Source organism: Perca flavescens, chromosome 14 (genome assembly GCF_004354835.1).
Source record: "Perca flavescens isolate YP-PL-M2 chromosome 14, PFLA_1.0, whole genome shotgun sequence".
Taxonomy (NCBI): Eukaryota; Metazoa; Chordata; class Actinopteri; order Perciformes; family Percidae; genus Perca; species Perca flavescens.
Window position 1 is genome coordinate 16,570,265 of NC_041344.1, and position 16,014 is coordinate 16,586,278.

The following is a 16,014-nucleotide window of genomic DNA, read 5'->3' on the forward strand; positions in this document are numbered from 1 at the left end:
GAGAAGCTTGATACACCATAATGCACTTTTTTATCCCATACATATGTAAAACATTAATTAAAACGGCATAAACATTAGTATCCATCAGGAAAACTTTCAGATGAATTCACTTTCACCATCATATATAAACACAGCAGAAGTATACAAATTTATAAGTTAAAGTTTAGGTTAAATGTTAGTATGATTTCCATCTTTCTTCTCCCCAACAAGAGAAAGAAATGTGTGCAACTTTGAACTTGCTTGAGGGGTCTCTGGCATCCTTCTGAAAAAAACTCAGCTCTAGACTTTGCTCTAATCTAAAAAACTTGTCATAATAACGTATCAGCGTGAGAAGCAGGAGGTGCATTGTAGGCCTGGAATGGTTGGATCGACTGTAAAATGACAACATAATTAACAACCACGTTGATATATCAGGTTACTTTATTTCGCAAGAAGAACTGGACAATATCTGTTACGTAAATACTTTTGTGTGCACAGGGTGAAGCTTTTGTCAGGAGGGAGAATATGCATGTCAGGATTGGTTAATTAAACTTGGTCAAACTGAAAAACATGAAGGAGCAGAATGGCTTGCGCTAATTAACATCAAGTTTATCAAGTTCGGTCAATTATCTCGTTAGTCTCTCTCCTCCAGTATCTTCACCACGGTATATAACAGCCAGAGAGAGGGGCTGAATTGTATGATTTTAAAAGATAAAATCACTACATATGTAAGAACTGCTTGTTTTCTCACCCGTTTTATAGCAATCTGCATTAAATACAAAAAGGATTGTGTTCGCTGCGAGTGACAAAGTTTTCTGTAAGACAGCATTATTGTCCATCTAGGACACTTGCATCTAAAGCTATACCAGCATCCCTGGTTGTTGGAGAAATCTCAAAACTTATCATCCTATTTCCAAAAAGACAATGTATGACATTGTGCCGTGAGGTTCAATTATAAAAGTTCAGAACAGTTTGTGCTAAGCTGTTAAAAGTGCTCTCCTTGTGACAGGAAATTAACACACACAACTGGACAGGCCTGTTGGAATAGAAGTTGGTTGAAAAAAAGACGTTTTCACATATTCATAGGAAGCCTTAAAACTATTTTAAAACTACAGTCAGACATTTTTAGCCTCGCAGTGCCAGACAGTGGAGCTACTGTGGAAGCAGTGCTGATGGCACAATCCTGAGAGGGTAAAAATGTGCACCCCTCCTCTTGATATTTGGGCTCTATTATGTATGGAGGAGCGGAGTGTCTACATGACCGGGGCCAGAGAGCTAGAAAGGACTGAGTGAGGCACTATTGTGTGTGTGTGTGTGTGTGTGTGTGTGTGTGTGTGTGTGTGTGTGTGTGTGTGTGTGTGTGTGTGTGTGTGTGTGTGTGTGTGTTAAAGGGGTGAAAAAAGAGTGACAGCAGACAAAAAAGAACCAAGGAGGAAAGAGGGGGGCAAGGGAGAGGGGGAGGTAGGGATGAGGGAGTGGAAAAAGAGGAGGCAAAGCAACAGAGGAGTGAAAGAGAAATGACTTGAGGGGTTGAGGGATGGAGAGAGAGGTGAATAAAGCGAGAGAGAAAAGTATCAAGGCAATGGAGAAGAAAAAAAGAGAGATAGTGAAAGCAGTTGGATAGTGGAGGAGAGAGAGAGAGAGGGGGAGGATGTCACCCATGGCTGCCACTCATCACTCACAGCTTAATGATGCTGTTTTTTTTTCCTTCTCCCGCTTCTTTTCTGTGGGAGAGGAGGGGGGAGGGAGTTCTGCCCAATCAAACAGGGTCATACAGAGTTCACAACCTCCAGGTGGGACTGTCCTCCACCAGGGAAATGTGTAGCTGTAAGGACCGTCTGAACCTGGAGATAGTTTAGTGACATCGTTTTGAGAAATTCTTACCAACAAATCTGGTGAGGTTTGGAATAGTTTTAGGATTAAGGGTAATCAAAGTTGTGGCGAAGGTTAAAACGAGCATGCTCATATGCAGAAAGCAGACTGGAAGATGCAGTTTTTTTGTTAATGTCTAACACTTCTGTAAACATGGTTAAGGTTTTGTTTTCTCTGCCTGTCAGCCTCTTTATGTTGGTTAAGGTGCAAATGCCTTGTCCAAAATTTGTGTTCATGTGTTTACATATTTACATGAAGCATGTGTGTTTACGTGTGTGTGTGTACGCACATTTGTTTTCGAGAAAACCACTCCGGCTGTCTGTTGCTTCCTTCTGGGATTGGCTTGATTCCTGTGTGTGTGTGTGTGTATTGTGTATTGTGTGTGTGTGTTGTGTGCGCGCTCAGCTCCTCTTGTCCTCTCACTCCTTACGGATTCTGGGAAGCATCAGCCGTTTAAAACTCAAACGGCAGGATTTTATCCTTTGCTCTCCTCCTCGCACCAAATTTGGTGAACAGCTGGGGCGGCCACGGCGATGATTTGTCTCCCTCTGCCCGTCTGCCTGACAGGTTGAGAGAGACACACGCACACACACACACACACACACAGAGACACATGTACACAGACACTCACTAATAGGCACATACACACAATTAAACATGCACTGTGTATCACAGACGACAGGCACAAACACACAGACACATACCCCTTATAAGAGGCCATGTTCTCAGGGTGCTGCCAAAACACTCTGATTTCCTTTAGCCTGGGCGGCCATACATCAGCTCAGGGCCTCCCAGCCCGGATGGCAGGGGCTGACAGAATGACATGTGTCATTTATCAAACGAGGGGCGCCAGGCCTCAGGAAAAGAGCAGACCGCCGCGTGACAAAGCCCCCGAGAGCTCTCCTCCACTCGCAACGAGGGGAGTGTGTCATGGGATAGACACTGACAAATCTGCGGAGATAGAACACACATGGATACACGCTGACACCAACACACAAGCAGAGGAAACACACACTGAGAGGCACTTCCAGCACAGATACAAACCCAGTGATAACACTTTATATCCAAGCTACATTATGGCTTTAAAAGCAGTTTTTTTGCTTTTGTTTAAAGAAAGAAAAGTCTTGTTAAACACTCAACTAAAGCAAAAAAAAATATTTTCTGGATTTGAACGTGCTGGCACTGGACCTACAAACACACATACCCACACATACACCCACATATATGTTTCCCTTGCAGGAAGAAAAGCTGCATGCCAAAGCTTCTCCTGTTGCCAGCAGCAGGCCTGTCTGTGTGCCCGTCCTTCTTAATGAACGGTCACTGGCTGCCGAAAGGAACTCTCTTAGTTGGCAACGCCGCTCCATCTCTTTCCTTTTATATCCATGCCACCAGATACTCACAATATCCCTCTTTTCTTCTGCATTATGTCTCCCTCCTCTTCATTCCTTCCCTTCCCTCTACCCTCTCTCTGTCGTGATCCCCCTCCACCCTAGTTTACTCTTTCCATAGCCTGTTCATTTGTCTTCATAAGCCTAATTTATTTTCTCTGTCAAATGCAAGCTGACAGCCATCAGTCTCTCACACACACACACACACACACACACCTGACATGCAGACAAATACACTACCGTACGCACAAATGCACATAGCTGTTTTCTCGCTTTTTTTATTCATTTACTCCGTTTCTACACACACACAACCAATGTTACCTCACACTGCTCTGAGGTCAGCTCTGCAGTCATATACCCTCTGTTTTACCCCTGTCCTCCACCCCCTCCAACCCCCAAAACCCTCCCATTAACATTACTGAAGATGGATGTGTCTTCATAGCCGAGATTGATTGCGGATATAGCGTGTGTGTGTGTGTGTGTGTGTGTGTGTGTGTGTGTGTGTGTGTGTGTGTGTGTGTGTGTGTGTGTGTGTGTGTGTGTGTGTGTGTGTGTGTGTGTGTGTGTGTGTGTGTGTGTGTGTGTGTGTGTGTGTGTGCGCTTCTGCGTGCGTGTGTGTGCTTCTGCGTGCGTGTGTGCGCTAGATAGAGGGCACTTTGGGAGGCAGCTTGGAGCTGAAATGTGAAGGAGGCAGGCTTTTCTCTCGTTTCCAGAACCTTCCAGCCGTTCGTTGTCTGTCCGCAGTCTGATATTGTGCTCTGTTGAAGGATTGCTTCCTCTCTTCCTGCCTCTTTCTCTGACTGTGAAGCTGTTCATAGCCATTGTACGCATACACACACACACAGGCATGCATAGTCGCACACAGGCTAAAATGGCTACTGATACTAGTCCACTTTGAGAGCCCAGTACATAATTTACTGACTTTCTCCAGGGACCGTTTTTCAGCCCCTAATCCCTCCTCCCTCCTATCATTTCTTCTTTTGTCACTTTATTGCCATGGTCATCAGCAAAGGGAGAAAAAAAGCTCCACACATACACACTCCAAACTGCTGTGTGGTACAGCGTATGCTTTTGTTATATTGTTTTGTTACGCCCCTATGCTATTCATCACGCTTTAAATCCTAAACTAGTGTTGAAATGAAACAGTAGAACTTTGTTTAATGGAGCTCCAGACTTCAGCACTAACTCGTCATTTGAATGAATGAAAAAAGAAAATGTGGCGATGCATAAAGGATAGTGTTTTTGATGGCGCACAATTACTGGAATTTCCCTGGTGACACATGCAGCTAAAAGCACTAAAATGTTTGGGGACGTTTGGTTGTCCTGACTAGCCTCCTGCCCTGAGGGTTTGTGGTTCTTATTAATTTCCCAAAATTGACTTTATGGTTTTTAAAGTTATGATTTCTTTGTCTGTCTCTGAGGTCATGTTCTCACAAAGTCCTCTGCATTCTTGTGTTCAGGCTTGTAATGCATATCTGCTGTTTGTTTTGTTTTTGAATTTCTTACCTAGAAGTGGGTATTGGGTAGAGAGGAGCTGATAAGTTAGCAACTGAGCTAATGAGCTTGCTAGCGGATAGTTAGCATGCTCGCTATCTCAGTGAGCATTTTGACTAAGCTCTTTTTTTAGAATGAAATTATGTTAAATCTTGAAAACTAAATGCCAAGGGGAGCAAACAACCCATTGTAAAGAGTAGAAAGAAGCCCTGAGAGCTCACGAAGAGTAGGAAGAGGAATGACCAAAAAAGTCATAAAAAACATATCCAGACACTCAAGGTTGGTTACAAAAAATAAAAGGCCTTTCATTTATTTGGCAAGACATTGAAAACTACACAAACGCAAATCGGCTTGAGCCTTCCTCAGGGTGTGAGCTGAGAGCTATTGTGACTGACTAGCACTAGTGTTTTCATCTAGCTAGCTTGTAAGTTGTTAGCTCTCCAGTTACAGTCACCAACTAACTCTGCAAGTGTTTAGCTAGTCACCAGCCAAATATTTTGCAAAGACTCATGGATGAATTTTACAGTGCCATTTTCTGCTGTGAGTGGGTCTTTAGAGTAAAGGATAAGATTCGGGGAACTGTGTGTATGTATTTTTTTCTCTCCCTCTGTCTCTTTTGCTTCTCTATGTTTTGTTCCTCAGCAGTGTACAAAGTGGATGGCCTCTGTGAATTGAGGGGAGGTCTGACAGCGTGGAGAAGGTTGATTGATGGCTTATTGTACAACCGGACTCGGCTAGACTGAACTGGTTAGGTTGTGACCCTGTTTTGGCCCTGTGCCCTATCATTTTCTACTTTTTTTTTTGCTCTCTTTTCCCTGTATCTCACGGTCTACCTATGTCACTATCTGACACTCAGCAACACATACAGTGCATAAATATACACCTATGTTCAGACGGTAAACACACTTCCGCTTTGTGCTTCTCCCCCCCTCTTTGCTGCACTAAACTCATCATTGTTGCCATCATTCATTCTTCGCTGTTTCCTTTCTTCCTTCCTCTGCCCACTTTGTTTTCTTTGTCCCTGCTCCTTCAGGACAGGTTTTGTCCCATGAGTCATTTTATCAGGTTTCATTTTACAGCCCCTATTCAGTCTAAAACACTGGCCTCTCTCAAGAAAAGCTCATTACGACCCTAATAGTCAAATCCAATTGCCAGCATAAGAATCCACCAACAACAACTGCTGTTCAACAAATTCATGAGAGACAAATTTAACCTAACACCAGACACACTAGTTTAAATAGTGCTTTGGCCTGTTTTTCTGTTTTTTCCTACAATGATTTTCTGCTTCTATTCTCCACACAACCATAGTGATTTATGGTAATTATCCATCTTTGGGGTCATCCATCAACTGGTTGTTGCTAGGCGATGGGAGCAGCTGTTGTTTAGTCGGGGTAAGCTCCACTGTCAGGGGGAATGCAGGTGAATTCAAAAGACGGCATCTATGAAGAAATGTTGAAACTCTGTTATTTTGTTAGTTTGTGATTCATTCTCTTCTGATTTAAACAGAACACCTTTCTGTCATGTAACAGCCACCCCTGATTGAACCAAAATAAAACACCTTAAATAACCTAAATGGTTAAAGATGTGTGCAATCCCCCAAAGGGCAAAACTATAACATTACAACAATACAGATATTTAAATCGGAATTTTGATGAGGCTTACTTCTTATGGATGGTAAAGAAAGTGACAATATTTTCTTTAAAAATATCAAACAAATGGCATCTGTCTAATGCAGTCTACATTGAATCCGCGCTTGGCATTGGTTGTGTAATTCTCACTCACATCATCTTTAATTAGCATTAGTTATGCTTTATCTGTACTTTGCCTGAAAACAAACCAGATGGTTTGAAATATGTGTGCAGCACAAGAGCAATGTTCAATTGTTGGGTGTGGGGGGTTTTGGCTGAAAAGCAGAGAGGGCTGGAATCTGCCGTGCTGATGATCTAATGGCTGTTGTTTCATCTCAGAGCAAGCAGGCACTGACAGTTCAGGGAAAAAGGTGATTTATAGACCACAGTCACTGTCATGGCGTGTCGAAACTGCCTCACTGGAGATCTGAACAAACAAGGCCAGAAAGAAAGAGAAAAAAGAAGTGGAGAAATGTGCAAAGCAATTAAAGAAAGAACTGGAAATCCTTTTCTTCAGAAGAAAATGGCTGCAGTTCTCAGATTTGTTGATTTCTTTCATCACTGATCTATTCTTTGAGCAGCCATCATTTGGTCTTTCTCAGTCACACATATCCTACTAGTAGTGGCCATAATGAAGTTGAGCAAGAGGTAAAATGTATGCATGTCTATGTGACCCATTTAAAAAGGCTATTAGCATAATATGAGTTCAAGTAATTGCAAATTACTTGGAAACATGTGAAAGCCCTCAGGACAGTCAAATGTTTAGGAAAAGGTCATTTATCTTAATTTATCTTCTATAAATACTAACTCGATAGTAACAGAAAAGTGTTGTTTGCACATGTAGCTACCAGCATGAAGAGCAGACTGTGCTGGCTGTTTTGTTTTCCCCAACTGGAAGAGTCATAGAAGCTGAGAAGGTGGATTTGTACGACACAAGCTATTAGAGGCCCCGGAGCTATTGTGCCATATGGTGGACTATTTTATGTGGGTTAGGGGAGGGGGGCAGTTAGGTAGGTTTTTAGATGTCTGGATAAGCAAGCTGCGGGTTAAATTATTGCTAATACATGGTATCCTTGGCAACCCTTATCTATATACTGTAGCTTTGTACTGAGTTGGGAGACGGTGGCGATATTAAACACTCACTTGAATTTAGCCCTGCAAAGTTGCTTTCCTCAAATTGAGCAACAGTCTGAAATCCCGTTACTAGAAAGACAAAAAGAAAACCTTGGTTGATACGATTTATGATTTAACTAACTTTCCAATAATTTGGATGACATGCAAATCTCCCATCATTGATTATTGATATATGATGGCAGAAATTTGATGTCTCTGATGAGCAGAATTGTATGAAAAGCGCTATTAGTTTGGTAGTTGACTGTTGGGTCTGTGCCAGTTTGCCTCAGTGTGCGTTGTACACAGAGTAGTCCAAAGAGAGTGTCAGGTCCTATGAAACCACAGCCGCGACTATCCCAGAGAGAGAAAAAAGAGCAAGAATGAATAGGACGGGGGAGAGCAGAGAGAGAGAGACAGAGATTGCCTGACATACTAAGCATTACCATAATTGGCTTTTCTACATGATAGGACAGAGGAAATAATAATGTCATTTTATTTACAGCCTTCTCTCTGCTGAAACACACACACACTCATGCACGCCGTACAGGTCAATGACACACACTGATCAGGCCTGTCCAAAGCCATCAGAGGTGAGTGGCAGGGAATGGAGGGGCCGGTGACAAAGCGAAACGGGAGAGAGAAATAAGACTGCTTCGCCAGAGCTCCCATTTTGAAGGGCCACTAAACGGTATGAGGGAGCCTCGCCTGCTGCCCCGCTCCGAATGCAGCGCTCAGCCACGCAGGGTAAATCAGCAGGGTGAAAGCTGGCGGAATTGGACATTAGCACTGCAAATGAGAGCCAGGATTGCCCTCTTCTCCGAGACAACATGAATAAATGAAGGTTTAGAGGTGTGTGTGTGTGTGTGTGTGTGTGTGTGTGTGTGGGGGGGGGGTGTCAGAAAGAGATAGGTGGTAAAAAACAAAATGTGATCGTGCCAGTGCCATGTCATACTCAAGTTATCTCACCTGGTCTGGTGTTTTCTCTTAGAACTTCTCAGTATGTCTGACACCAAGTGTTGCTGGATCTGTATCTATAATAAAAACATATTTTAGTATGTTGTGCTATTGGGCATTCAAAGTCATAATTAATGTAACTTTAAATTGAAAATGAATTCACAATTGTCTGTTATAATATTTCTTCCTACTGTTTGGCAGTAATGTAATGATTGTGTGTATAGGCTAAGTTAGGGCTGGGCTTTGTTTGACATTTTAGATACTAGTCGTGATGAAATACCTGAATTTCTTTCAACAAACTTGAATTAATATCTTAACAAAAGCAGCCAGACACATACTTCACTTAAATACAGTTTGGTTTCAAATTGGCAAAATTATGATTTAAAGCAGTAAATATCCAATTTGAGAATTAAAAAAAACAAGATTATGAATCTGCCCAGACATTCAATGCCAACTTTTGGGACTCGTTGCTATGGACACATTTCAGTTGATAAGAAGAAGTATTGAGGTTTGATATCAAGGCCTACACATGTACATGTTTGCATGATTATTGCATGTGTGTTACATGAGTTTTGGTAGCAAGGAAATTGTTTTCTTAACTGTGTTCTCCGCTCAGTCACATTTGCTCTTTCAAATGTTAATTAAATGCAAGGTGTGTGTGTGTGTGTGTGTGTGTGTGTGTGTGTGTGTGTGTGTGTGTGTGTGTGTGTGTGTGTGTGTGTGTGTGTGTGTGTGTGTGTGTGTGTGTGTGTGTGTGTGTGTGTGTGTGTGTGTGTGTGTGTGTGTGTGCTGCATCTGTAATATTTGTGTCCCTTTACTATTTTTTCTTTATGTGGACATAAATAAATGGTTAAAGTGTGTGTGGACCTCGCATAGCTTCCTGCCTGTAGATTAGGGGGTGAGGTGTGCGTGTGTGAAAGAGAGAGAGACCAGGGGGATGTCCTACTGTGGTGTCACCTGTCTCCAGCAGGAAATCCTGGACTCTGGGCACAACAATACTGACAGGCTCCTCTCCAGACGCAGATGGCTTCGCTTTCCCCCCGCCAGCCACATTGCATCCCTGCATGCACCTGACACACCGTGACACTTGACACACACAAGTGATCAACCACACCTATCCTACACACACTTACAAACGCGCGCACACAGCAGAAATTTCACTTCTTTCTCTCTCCTGATATTTTGTACATAGTTTGTTGGCTGTTGTTTAACTTGTTTCCCTGTCACGTGAAATATGTGCACACACCACACACATAACACACACCTCTTGTTCGCTGGCCTAAACACATCTTTTCTTCTCTCTTTTCAAAACTTCCCCTCTTTTCCCTATCCTCCCTGACAGCACAAAGTGGGCTTACGTTTTTGACTGACAACCACAACAGACACCTTCCCCTACCCCCCCCGTTTTAATCCTATCCCTCTCTCCCTCCCTACCTCCCTCTCCTCTTCGTCTTTTGTTCTGTGTGACGCTCGAAAGCCGCCGTGTCAGCATCTTTTCCATCTCTGATTGCCTTATTAGCCGGCGGTGGCACCCGCAGCTTTTCTGACACAGATGGTGAAGAAGAAGCTCGAGCAGGGGGGTGAAAAAAATGGCTGACTTGTGTTTGTTGTTACTTTCCCCTCCCACCTCTTCTTGAGCTTGTTTGCGTGGACACTGACACCTTGGGCTGACACTGACACACTCCTGACACTGATGCCTGTCAAGACAACATACGGAGGATGGCAGGGAAAGACTAAAATTTAGTGTCAGTGTTTCCGTGTGTGTGTGTGTGTGTGTGTGTGTGTGTGTGTGTGTGTGTGTGTGTGTGTGTGTGTGTGTGTGTGTGTTTGCACTGCTGTCAGGCTTTTCTCACTTTGTCAGCCAAGCTGCTTTGTCTTTAACTATTTTCACCACATTGACTTTGAATAGGTTCAGGTTGGCATTTATTTCAATACAGTGGGCTGCATCTTGATAGGGAGGACTAGACATGTTGAAAGAAAGCTGTGCAGCTGCATTAGCAAAAGATTAAAATCTTCTAATTTAGTGACTAACTCAAGTAAATGATCTCCGTGTAGCCTGTGTATAATTACAAGCTTACAGTTAAGAGCAAAAATGGCACAGGAATAGTTTAATTAAGAAGAGGAAGGGTGTACATTTGAGCATGTACATTCTCTCTCTCTCACTCACACACACACACACACACTTTCACATACATACAAGGCTGAGAGTTGCAGCTGTTGGACCTCAAGCTTTTCCCAGGCAGCAGTAACTGGCACCTCACAAACATCAGGTATTACGTCCATTCCGATTATGGGATAGAGAGCTACATGCTGTTTGAAGCTGACAGCACATCTGCCTCCTCACTGGAGACTGATTCTGGCACCTCAGACAAGCATCTTACAAGGAATGGATTGGGGGAGCTGCCTTAGCATATTTAACCCTCTATTTGTCCCTCTCCCTGCCTCTGTAATATTTCTCTCTTAATCTGGTTTTTCTATCGTAGAGAATTATTCCTTTTAATTTATAATTTTTCTTTATCTTTGTCATCTTGAGTTTAAAATGAATTGTAATGCAGATTTTATCATTTTCTAAACTAGTTATTTCTAAAAACAGTTACCAAGAGTGGGCAGCCATTTTCCATTGATACTCTAAATCTGTCTTTTTTTCTTTTAAAATGGCACACTTGAAGCTGTGGGTACTCTGGGAGCATAGGCAGTAACAACACGGCTTGTCATGTCCACTGGCCGTTTCCTAGCATCACGCTGTGAGGACTTCCACAGCCGATGCCAAGTTGACTCCAGCCAACCATGGCTTGGCAAGGCTGATGCAGCTGGCATTTTCCTCCACTATCTCTTACTTGTGAATCCATAGTATGTGCGGTATGTTGGAAGAATAGAGCAAATCAATGTCAGGAAAAGATCTATGTTGGTTATACAGCAGCAAAACAGACAATGAAATACGGAGTGTATAGCTGTACGCAGACTGCTCTGGCATTTCAATTTGCTGATAAGGGAAATGTTTTATATTTGATAAATATACTGAAATGTTTGCACATATGCAGTAAATTCATCTTATTAATTAATTGTTCACACTCAGTATATATTGTGAATGAAACATCAAAGTGAGTCTTTAACTGCACAATAAGTGAGGCATGTTTTCCTCTTTCCTGTTATTTTTTTTTTCAATTGTGAAGAGATAAAAATATCTTCATATTCTATTGAGATCTAACAGCTCTCACCACATGATTAATAAGTATTATCTTCACTGAGGATTTGTTCTCTATATAATTTGAAATGTTGCTTGTTTTTAGTTTTTAAACTAAGCGGAAACATTTCTGTGTCTCATCTCTGCTCTCTACCCTTGCTGAGCTGTAGTGTTCAATAGCTTCATTAGGCAGCGCAGTGAAGAGGACTATCCGTCATTGTCAAGATATGGATGTTGGCCACTTTATTTTATATATACCTGTGTCCTCTGCTGGGACAATTGACAAAAATCTCTTTAGGATTATTGCACATACCATCTTCATACAGTATGAGGGATATATGCATAATTAATGTTATTCTAATGTATAAAAAATATATTTATAAACAATATAATGTCAATTTCCTGCTTTTTTGTGTTTTCCAGCTTATGGACCGGAAGACGATTTTAAAGCGGATAAGATTGATGAAGAGGAACATCTGCAAGATGATGGCCTTTCTCTGGATGGTCAAGATGCAGACTATCTTTTCAATGATGACGAGGATGCAGGAGATCGTTACAGCTGCCAAAACTCTCCACTCAGCAATGGCACCAACCCAGACGCTGGGTACGCCTCTCCGCTCAGCACCACCAGTGATCATCTGGCCGACCTTAAGACCACGTCCTCCTTTAATGATCAGGACAAGGTAGAGGAGAAGCTAGGGGAGAGCACAGAGTCCATCAATGGCCTCTCACTACAGGACAGTCTGGCAAAAATGAAATCTGTCTATGCAAACCTGATCTCTGATGCCTCCTGGTCCAGTATTGCTCTGGACATGCTTAAAAGTAAACAAAGTAAAAATTACGCAGCTAACAACGACAATGGGAGCAATCACAAAGAGAGCAATGGGTTCCTTAACAGTCACAGCCCAGGCAACATCCATCTGAAGAGCAGATGTAGTACTAGCAATGCCTCAGCCACTACTAATATTACCATCAGCAGTACCAGTACCAGAGCAGTGTCAAGCAACAGCAACAGTGGCTCCAGTGTAAGCTCTGGAAGCACAGGAGGATTATCTTATGATTGGCACCAGGCAGCATTGGCCAAAACCCTACAGCATACCCCATACCAGCTCCTTCCTGAAGCAAGCCTTTTCAGCACTGTGCAGCTTTACAGGCAAAACAATAAGCTCTATGGCCCTGTCTTTACAGGTGCCAGCAAGTTCAGGTGCAAGGACTGTAGTGGTGCATATGACACTTTGGTTGGCCTGACGGTGCACATGAACGAGACGGGCCACTACCGTGATGACAATAAAGATACTGAGGATGATCGAAGCAAGAGGTGGTCCAAGCCACGAAAGCGTTCTCTGCTAGAGATGGAAGGCAAAGAAGATGCCCAGAAAGTTCTTAAATGCATGTACTGTGGCCACTCTTTTGAATCCTTGCAAGACCTTAGTGTTCACATGATCAAAACTAAACACTATCAGAAAGTGCCTCTAAAAGAACCAATGCCAGCCCTTACCTCAAAGCTGGTACCCCCAACCAAAAAAAGAGCATTTCAAGACTTGATGTCCCCGAGCTCGCCAGAGTCTGTTTCATCTGGCATACTCCTGGGAGAGTCTCCCAAAGACCAAAAAGTGGCCAATCCTTATGTCACTCCAAACAATCGATACGGTTACCAAAACGGTGCCAGTTATACTTGGCAGTTTGAGGCACGCAAGGCACAAATTCTCAAATGCATGGAATGTGGCAGTTCACATGACACCTTGCAACAACTGACAGCCCATATGATGGTCACAGGGCACTTTCTCAAAGTAACCAATTCAGCCTCTAAAAAGGGTAAGCAGTTAGTTTTTGATCCTGTCATTGAGGAGAAATTTCAGTCAATTCCTCTTCCACCGACTACGACAAGACTACCAGCACCCAATGGGAAGTCACAGCCTGATTCCCCATTGCAGCCAACTAGCCCTGAGGAGAAAAAACGAAGAAACAAATGATGAAGAGGCAGAGGAGGAAAAAATGGACGTGATGGAACCAGAGAAAAAAATAAAAGAAGAGAAAGAAGATCCTCCTGAAAAAGCTGATAAACCTAGAAAGGCCAGATCTTACCAATATCTAAGAGAAGAAGACTTGGATGAGGCACCTAAAGGTGGCTTGGACATCCTAAAATCTTTAGAGAATACAGTTTCAAGTGCAATCAGCAAGGCCCAAACAGGCACACCAACCTGGGGTGGATACCCCAGCATTCATGCCGCCTATCAGCTCCATGGATCCTTGAAGTCTGCTTTGCCATCATGTGCACAAGTTCAACCTTTGTTCAGCAGCAACAGTTTAAAGTTACTGTCCTCTGATTTAGGCACTCTGATCCATTCACCAAATAGCCCCTCTCCACCTCCCAGTCACAAGAGCAATGTGCTGGCCATGGAGGAGCTAGTTGAGAAAGTGACAGGAAAAACTTCTATAAAGATTGAAAAAGAGGAAAAACCTTTACAGAGTAAGTGCAGGTCTGCGAAGTCGCCATTGCCAAATCCTAAGGACAAACATGCTTCACCCAATCCAGAAAACCGCTCAAAAGCAGTGACAAATACTGCAGTAAAGGACGAGAGTCGAGGCAAAGAAGGAGAGCAGACAGAAAGTAAAGGAGAGACCCCAATAAAGAGTGAAGTTGATTCACCAAAAAAGCCTGTAAGCAACGGCTGCAATAACCTGAGCATCATCACTGATCACTCACCTGAACAACCACTTGTCAACCCTCTCAGTGCTTTGCAGTCTATCATGAACAACCACTTGGGGAAAGCTACAAAAGCGGCTACCCCCTTCGTAGACCCCTTTGCAATGCTTTATAAGATCAACAGCAACTCTGCTCAGACTAAGTCAGCAGACCCTGTGAGTCAGTACTATGATGATGATGATGATGATCAGCCCATGGACTTGACAAAATCCAAAAACACCAATGGAAGTACACCTAAGGGTACTTCTACAACAAACAACAATGGCAGCATAAACAACAGCAAACCAGCCTTCAAAGATTTCTCACAGTCTTCATCTCCACCTCTACGGGAGAATGCTTTGATGGATATTTCAGACATGGTAAAAAATCTGACGGGCCGTTTAACACCAAAGTCTACGACCCCTTCTTCCGTCTCTGAGAAATCAGACATTGATGGCTGTACTTTTGAGGACAGCTTGGAGGAGCTGTCTCCCATCCAAAGACGGAAAGGCCGACAGTCGAACTGGAATCCACAGCACCTCCTGATTCTCCAGGCCCAGTTTGTCTCTAGTCTTAGGGAGACTCCTGAGGGAAAGTTTGTTATCAGTGACTTGGGACCCCAGGAACGAGTCCACATCTGTAAATTCACTGGTCTCTCAATGACTACTATCTCACATTGGCTGGCCAATGTTAAATACCAGTTAAAGCGGACAGGTGGCACAAAGTTCCTAAAAAATATTGACTCTGGCCAACCTCTGTTTTTGTGCAATGACTGTGCTTCCCAGTTCAGGACTCCTTCCTCCTACATTCACCATTTGGAGTCCCACCTTGGGTTTACCCTGAAGGACCTCTCAAAGCTTTCCATAGATTTAATAGAGCAGCAAGCAGTCAACAGAATAGAGGACAAGACTTTCAGTTCCTCTGGACTTACAGAAGAAGACACTGGCTCAATATATCAGTGCAAACTGTGCAATCGAACATTTGTGAGCAAACATGCAATCAAATTGCACCTTTGCAAAACACATGGAAAGTCGCCAGAGGACCATCTTATCTTTGTGAAAAAGTTGGAAAGGTTTGACAAACAATGAAGCTAAAGCTGATGGCATGACAGATTACTGTTGCACTATAACTCTAAACTACATTCATAGCTACAGTCATAATAAATAGTGCCACAACTGTATTGAGCATTGTTACGACAGATATTGTAATGAAAACATGGTTGCTTTAATACCACATTCTGTAATTATTCAGTTATCCATAAATGGCAGGACCTTGCACTGCAGAGGCTCAAAGCTACATTGTAGGAGTTGAATTTTTGGTGACAAAAACGTACCAAATTGGTGCAGCAGCCATGGCACTATATAGTCACTGACTGATTCTTGCTTTCCTAATGCACTGCATCTCATCTGAGCCTTTGGGAAAAGTCCATCTGTTGTTTTAAAACTGGAACACGCTCTTATTTTAATCACTCATTTTGAATGATTTTTTCAAGATGAATATATTTCAACACAACTTGCATATTATTTATGAGACAGTTTGTGCATGTTTTTTTTATGTAAAACAGTGAGCATATTATGTCTAATGAACTTTCAACCAGGAAGATAAAACTGATATCCCTGTTTAACAAATTGCAGGTATAGCCATTTATATGAAGGTATATGGTTGTAGCCATGTGAAAGAAAATATTAAGATGACATCAGCACTTTAAGGAAGTGT

General features: G+C 42.7%; 1 protein-coding gene across 1 annotated transcript in view; it reads left to right on the forward strand.

Annotated features, from left to right (window-relative positions):
• Positions 1-15,584, forward strand: part of LOC114568605 (teashirt homolog 1-like) — a 29,094-nt gene extending 13,510 nt beyond the window's left edge. The window contains 2 exon segments of the mRNA XM_028598200.1: positions 12,036-13,570; positions 13,572-15,584. Coding sequence (XP_028454001.1) covers positions 12,036-13,570; positions 13,572-15,386 — 3,350 coding nt within the window. The 3' untranslated portion in view covers positions 15,387-15,584.
• Positions 15,585-16,014: the final 430 nt, after the last annotated feature.